Below are 7,196 nucleotides of genomic sequence, written 5' to 3' on the forward strand. Positions count from 1 at the left end.
TTACCTGATAGTCTCCTCGTACTTGTCCCACGGAAAGCTGGGAATCACTTTTACAAATGATATTTTCAACTCCATGTCCCTTGCCAGTAGTAGTCCGGCAATAAGAGCTTCGTATTCGGCTTGGTTGTTAGATGTCCTGAACTCGAACCGCAATGCCATCTCAACTTGGAAGTTGTCTGGTCCTTCAAGGACTATTCCTGCCCCGCTTCCTTTTTTGCTTGACGCGCCGTCTACATACAACATCCATCGCTCCTGCTGCACTGTTGTCGGCATATGGATGATGAAATCCACAAGGGATTGGGCTTTGATTGGTCCTCTTGGTTCATACCGAATCCCATATTCTGAAAGTTCCATGGACCATGTGACCATTCTGCCGGCCAGCTCCGGTTTTCTTAAGATTTTTGATATTGGATAATCCGTCCTCACAATTATCTGATGATTCTGAAAGTATGGCCGAAGACGTCGTGCGGCGTATACCAGAGTTAAGGCAATTTTTTCCACCTTGGCACTCTGGAGGGATCTACTTACAAAGTATATTGGTTTTTGATCTGGAGTTTCTTGGATTAACGCCGCTCCTATGGCTTGATTGGAAGTTGCGAGGTAGACTATGATGGGTTGGGTACAATCAGGCTTGACCAGGATTGGTGGTTGTGCCACCATGCTTTTGATTTGAGAGAAAGCTTGCTCGCAGTGGTCATTCCACTCGAAGGTTTCAGATTTCTTTAACAAATTTACTATTGGTTTGGTTTTTTCGGCTAGGACTGGTAAGAACCTTGACAATGAGTTTAGTTTCCCCACTAATCTTTGGACCTCTTTTAAATTTTTTGGTCTTCCCATTTGCATAATTGCTTCACATTTGTCAGGATTGGCTTCAATGCCTCTGTTGGTTAGCATAAAACCCAGAAATTTTCCACCTTTGACGCCAAACACGCATTTTTCTGGATTGAGGCGTAGATTGTACTCTCTTATGCGTGAAAACACCTCTTCAAGATTTTCTAAATGTTTCTCCACTTCGCTTGATTTCACAACCATATCGTCCACATATATTTCAATGATTCTTCCGATTTGATTTGTGAACACCTTATCCATCAGTCTTTGATACGTTGCCCCGGCATTTTTCAAACCGAAAGGCATGACTTTGTAACAATAATTCGTTGTATCTGTGGTGAAAGCTGTTTTTGACACGTCCGGGCCATACATTTGTATTTGGTTATACCCTGAGTATGCATCGAGAAAACTCATCATCTCCTGTCCCGACGCTCCATCCACCAATCGGTCTATGTTGGGTAATGGATATGTATCTTTCGGACAAGCCTTATTGAGGTCCGTATAGTCTGTACACATTCTCCACCTTCCGTTCGGTTTTTTTACGAGTACCACATTGGACAACCATGTTGTGTATTGAGCTTCCCGGATGAAACCAGCCTGCATTAGCTTCTCGGTCTCTGCTATTGCTGCTTGTCGTCTTTCCTCCCCCAACTTTCTTCGTTTCTGAGATACCGGTTTCGCTTCTCGGCATACCGACAATTTATGACAAATTATCCTCGGATCAATTCCAGGTATATCAGATGGCGTCCAGGCAAATAAGTCTTTGTTAGTACGTAACAATGTGATGAGTTTGTGTAACAAGTCTTCGGGTAGGCTGCCACTTATATAAGTGCATTGCTTCTCGTCCTGTCCGAGTATTACAGCCGTAGTCTCTTCTTTTGGTTCTAGTCTTTCATCATTGATTCTCGGATCTAGATCTGCCATCGCCACCATTCTTTCGATATCTGTGTGTTCTTTCAGGTTCATCTTCAAACCTATTGCATAACATTCTCGAGCATCCCTTTGGTTAACATAAACAGTCGCGATCTCCCCCTTTTCGGTTGGGAATTTCATTGCTAAATGCGGGGTTGAGACTATTGCTCCCAACTCATTCAAAGAAGATCGTCCTAACAACACATTATAGGACGTGGAAGCATCTACCACCAAATATCTTATCTTGATCTTTTTGGTCTTAGTTCCTCTTCCAAAGGTAGTCATCAGGTCAATATATCCTTTCGTACTAACTCTTTCGTCTGAAAACCCGATGATTTGTTCTCGGAAAGGTACAATGTCTTCTTCTTTTAGATGTAATCTTTTGAAAGTATCCCAAAACAGAATATCCACTGAGCTCCCTTGATCGACCAAGGTTTTCATGATGGCGTATTCGGCTATTTCGACTGTTATTACCATGGGATCGTCATGGTCAGGATCAATGTCTTGAAAATCCTCGTCTGTAAAAAGCATTGGTGGCAAAGTTCTTTTTTTGAAGATGTGATTGATGGTCCTGATGCTTCTCCAATGTTGTTTTCTTGCTGATGATGACTCCTTTCCAGAGAAACCACCAGAAATAGTATTTATAAACCCCCTGACGGGTCTTCCCAAACTTCGTTCCCTGCTTCTTCTCATTGGTTGTGTGTTTTGGTAAACTCTGTTGTTTCGTTCTTCTGATCTCCCACTTCTTCTGCCATCTTTTTTATCTATTCTTTTTTCTCTTTCGACTCTCTCTACCCTTCTTTCTCCTGCTTCTATCCCTTGCACCCTTCTCCCCGGGCTCATCCTCAGTCTTACATTTCCTCCTTGAACAAAGCGTTTTAATTGCCCTGCTTGAACCAACTCCTCTATTCTGTCTTTTAATCCGATACATTCCTCTGTATGATGGCCATGATTTTTATGATACTCACAATGTTTGGTACGGTCGGCATTTTCCGGTGTTCGTGCTTTCCTAGGTGGTGGTATAATTTCTGTGGACATGGCTTCTTGTAAGACCCTTGCTCTGTTCGTATTCAAGGGTGTGTATTGCTGGAATATCCGGCTTCTGAATTCTTCCCTGGCTCTTCTAACCATAGGTCTACTTTCTTTCTCTGTTTGTTTTCTTTCACTTCCATCAATCCTCACGTGATTCCGAAACTCTCTCAGTTCTTCCATTTGCATGAACTTTGACGCTCGTTGTCTCAATTCGTCTAAGCTAGTCGCAGGTTTCTTGCACAAGCTGTCAGCAAACGGCCCCGGTTTTAATGCTGTTATCATATGGTGCATGGTGACTTCGGGGCTGAGATTTCGGATTCCTAGGGCAACTCTCCCGAAACGTTCCATGAACATCCTTAAGGACTCTCCGTTCTCCTGTCTTATGTTTACCAAAGCAATTGATGTTAAATGGTGAGGACGACTAGTTGCAAACTGAGCGCCAAACTTCTCTATCAGCGTATCAAAACAATCTATACTCAAAGGTGGGAGGCGTGTGAACCAGCTCAGCGCTGCCCCCTTCAGAGTCGTAGGAAACACTCTGCACATGATAGCATCATTCCATGTGTACAAGCTAATTTGAGTGGTATATATTGCGATGTGCTCATCGGGATCGGTGCTCCCATCATATTTGTCAATGGTCAAATTCCTCCAATTGTCGGGCAACGGGGTATCAACTATAACATCATAAAACGGATGTTTTCTAGAAGATGTTCCTGCCGAGACCCCAGAGTTCTCAAGCCATTTTTTTTGGTTTGGGAACTTTCGTTGCGGTAAAGCCTTTCGTTCACTGGTGTTCCTAGTTGAACGGTTCCGAAGGATGTATTCAAAACCGTGTCTTCATGTATTTTTCTCCTCATGCGTGCATTTTCGGCTCTCAAGAAACTTAACTCTTCTTCGTTACTCTTCTTTAGGGCCTCGAATTCTTTTTCTAGTTGAACCAACATTGTCATTGGTATGTTAGCATTATCTTCACGATCTCCACTCTGTTCCCCCTCTTGGCTCATCTTGCCTTCTACTTTTCCTTCTGACTAGTTCTCGGGCCCCACGGTGGGCGCCAAAATGTTCTTACAAAAAAGGGACCAAGAACACTCGAACCGAAACGATAAGATGGCCTCCTTCTTGATCTTCTGATTTCGGGCTATACTCTCGGTTTGCTATTGGGCTGGACTGCTTGTGTTCCTCTCGGCTGCTTCTTTCGGCTATTCCTTTCGGTTGATGTTCCTCACGAGTGGGGGGATGTACCTGCAAGTTGCTCCGATGCCAAAGTCAGAGACAATGTAATGGTTTTTTCAGATAAAACTAAGCTTACCTTTTTCTTGTGTTGACTTCCTATTTATAGGGTTTCGTTGATGGGCCTTCTACAGTACTTTTGGACTTTCTTCCCACACCTTTTTATTATTTTTACACCCCCTTGTGCAAGTTCCTTATATTATCCTTTTAGGTTTCGGTCCAGACCTTTCGGTTTTTGTTTAACACTTTGTTCATTGAACATGTAGTTCTCGGCATATAGTTCTCGGCATGTAGTTTTTGTTTAACACTTTGTTCATTGAACATGTAGTTCTCGGCATATAGTTCTCGGTTTTAGGCTACTAGTACAGTGATGAAAGAGACTTGGTTTATTAATTTTAAAGAACCTGGCACAAATATTTTATTGAGAACATGGAACAAATGACTCACCTATTATTTGTTTGCAACCTTCACGAGCATAAAATATTTTGAATTTTTAGATGATAATTTATTTTGAATGAAACGGGTACCTTATCTTCATAAAAAAGATCAAAATATTTTATGATAAAATGTTATTTAGACAGAAATAGTTGAAAGATTAAAATTTTAAAAATTATAGAAGTAATTTTTTTACTTAAAATTATATTACTTTAAATTATACCTAAAAAGCTCTCATGGTTTATTTAATTAATTTTTAAGTTTGAATAAGTTAATCTTAAATTAAGAAGTTGATTTCATTTTTGTATCTATATTTTTCTTTCTTAAATTTTGTATGAAAATAAATTTATTATTTTGTTATAAAAATTATGGATTCAAATTTTATCTATAACTTTCGTTTGCTCTTAAGTAGTAGAGGAAAATTACCATAAAAGATAAATAATAATTTCCCTAAGGTATTTAATTTATTTATTTTTTCCTGCAAAAGTTTTTTTTCTCTCTTTTCACTCATACCTATCTACTCATGATTGGTGGAAAATTAATGTTCTAATTTTTTTAATACTTTTAATGAAAAGTGATTTAAACCAAATATAATGTTTTTCACGTAGGAATAAAAAGATTTCCATTATTTAAATCTATAATTATAACTTTTGTTTTGTAATAATTGTCATTCAAAATGTATTAGTTGTCATTTGGTATTGTGAGAAAAATAACGACAAAAAACTAATCCATAAATTCCAGCTCTGTAAGAAAATTATCCAGTACTCGTAAAAGAGGAGTAGTTATAAACATTATAACCATGCTAATATATAAGTCCAGTCTTAGCAAGGTTATGCAGAGCGTGGAATGTATGGTATCTCGATTTAGTCTTTTACCAGCAAATTCTTGACGCCCCACATTATCAATGCATGTATATGGAGCTTAATGGTCTTCTCCTTCCAGTTGCTGATAGTTTGTACAAAATCAACACACTGAATTACAATGAAACGTTTTAAAATTACTTCCCAATTTCAGTATAAAAAAAGAAGAAAATGCCCTTAAATAAAATGGAATACATTCCTTTTGTAGAATATGTTTTCCGAACTCCTTCTGCAGAATATGTTCAGTTTTTTTTAGAAACATTTTTTTGTATTGTGAGTTTTTTGGATTTTTATTTCCGAAACACAATAGTATCTGCTGGAAAAGTTTTTTATGACCTCGTCCGCCTGGGTGGATCCGCCCGGCCTGGAGGGTCTCGGCCATTCCTGACGAAACGGCGGAGATGCCCAGCCTGGATAAGTTCCTCGATCTTATCCTTAAGGGCCTGACACTCGTCGGTTGAGTGTCCGGTGTTTTGGTGGTACCGACATTGCTTCCTCCGGTCGGCGTTATTTGTGCTGGCCACCTTCCTTGGGGGAGGGATTAGCTCAGCGTTGAGGGCTTCGTCCAGAATCCTCCCCCGATCGGTCGTCAGGGGTGTATACCTTGAGAACCGGATCGGTCGTTCCTTTGACCTGGCCGCCCCTGACGATCCTTCTCTTCCTTGTTTTTCTCCCCACCGGCCTCGGCACGGGCCTGGTTACGAAATTCTCCTAGCTCTTCCAGCTGCATGTACTTAGCAGCTCTCTTTCTCAGCTCGTCCAGGCTGTCGGCCGGCTTCATGCACAGGTTGTCGGCAGAGGGTCCCGGACGCAGGGCCGTCAGCATGTGCTGGGGTTTCTGTTTTGTTTTTAAAAAAGTTACGTTGTTAGAAAGACCGGATGGGTTGTTACAAAGACTGGATTAGGTTGGATAAATAAAAATACAGAAACGTTGTGATAGATTTTTTTTTAAGTTGTCGATGAATTTGTCCAATCTAACTTATTTACCTTCTTAATAATTTTTTTTTATTAAATACTATTAACAAAATTAAATATTTTTTCACCTAAAACAATTAAAACTAATGCTAAAACATAACTTGTTTTTTTTTTATTAAATAAAATTAAACATTCATCGTAGTAACCTGCAAGGTAAAATGCAATTTATTTTAAACACATTAGATTGAATAAAACTCATCCAACAGTTTAAATGTCAACCGCGTAAATTCGATTTTTTGAATCCAACAAGTACTTGGGCAATGGACCCATACAATGACCCGACCGGAATAACTTTACCCGATGACGTGTACATTATTTTAACGTAATCAGAATTATTTATGCCTCGTTCGGCATCAGAGTTATCTTATTACTTTAACGTAATCAGAATTTATTATGCCTCGTTCGGCATCAGAATTATCTTATTACTTTAATGTAATCAGAATTATTTATGCCTCGTTCGGCATCAAAATTATCTTATTACTTTAACGTAATCAGAATTTATTATGTCTCGTTCGGCATCAGAATTATCTTATTACTTTAATGTAATCAGAAATATTATTTATGCCTCGTTCGGCATCAGAATTATCTTATTACTTTAATGTAATTAGAATTATTTATGCCTCGTTCGGCATCAGAATTATCTTATTACTTTAATGTAATCAGAATTATTTATATCTCGTTCGGCATCAGAGTTATTACTTTTATGTAATCAGAATTATTTATGCCTCGTTCGGCATCAGAATTATCTTATTACTTTTATGTAATCAGAATTATTTTTGCCTCGTTCGGCATCAGAATTATCTTATTACTTTAATGTAATCAGAATTATTTATGCCTCGTTCGGAATCAGAATTATCTTTCGGCATCAGAATTATCTTATTACTTTAATGTAATCAGAATTATTTATGCCTCGTTCGGCATCAG

The 7,196-nt window shown here is 38.9% G+C and overlaps 1 protein-coding gene across 1 annotated transcript; it reads right to left on the reverse strand.

Moving 5' to 3' along the window:
- On the reverse strand, positions 1 to 3,776 carry LOC137817511 (uncharacterized). The gene is made up of 2 exons (XM_090296553.1): positions 3,533 to 3,776; positions 1 to 3,446 (listed from the first exon to the last, which is right to left on the reverse strand). Exons 1-2 carry the CDS (start codon positions 3,774 to 3,776, stop codon positions 1 to 3), a joined length of 3,690 nt encoding a protein of 1,229 aa, XP_090152679.1.
- Between the last annotated feature and the right edge of the window lie 3,420 nt (positions 3,777 to 7,196).

Source organism: Phaseolus vulgaris, chromosome 10 (assembly GCF_051622355.1).
Source record: "Phaseolus vulgaris cultivar YP4 chromosome 10, ASM5162235v1, whole genome shotgun sequence".
Taxonomy (NCBI): Eukaryota; Viridiplantae; Streptophyta; class Magnoliopsida; order Fabales; family Fabaceae; genus Phaseolus; species Phaseolus vulgaris.

Excerpts from the sequence above, each read along its gene's own strand:
- LOC137817511 (XM_090296553.1), bottom strand. The coding sequence starts at position 3,776 with ATGAGCCAAGAGGGGGAACAGAGTGGAGATCGTGAAGATAATGCTAAC. Across the intron at positions 3,447-3,532 it reads AAGGCTTTACCGCAACGAAA|TTGATACCCCGTTGCCCGAC; the intron begins GTTCCCAAACCA and ends ATGATGTTATAG.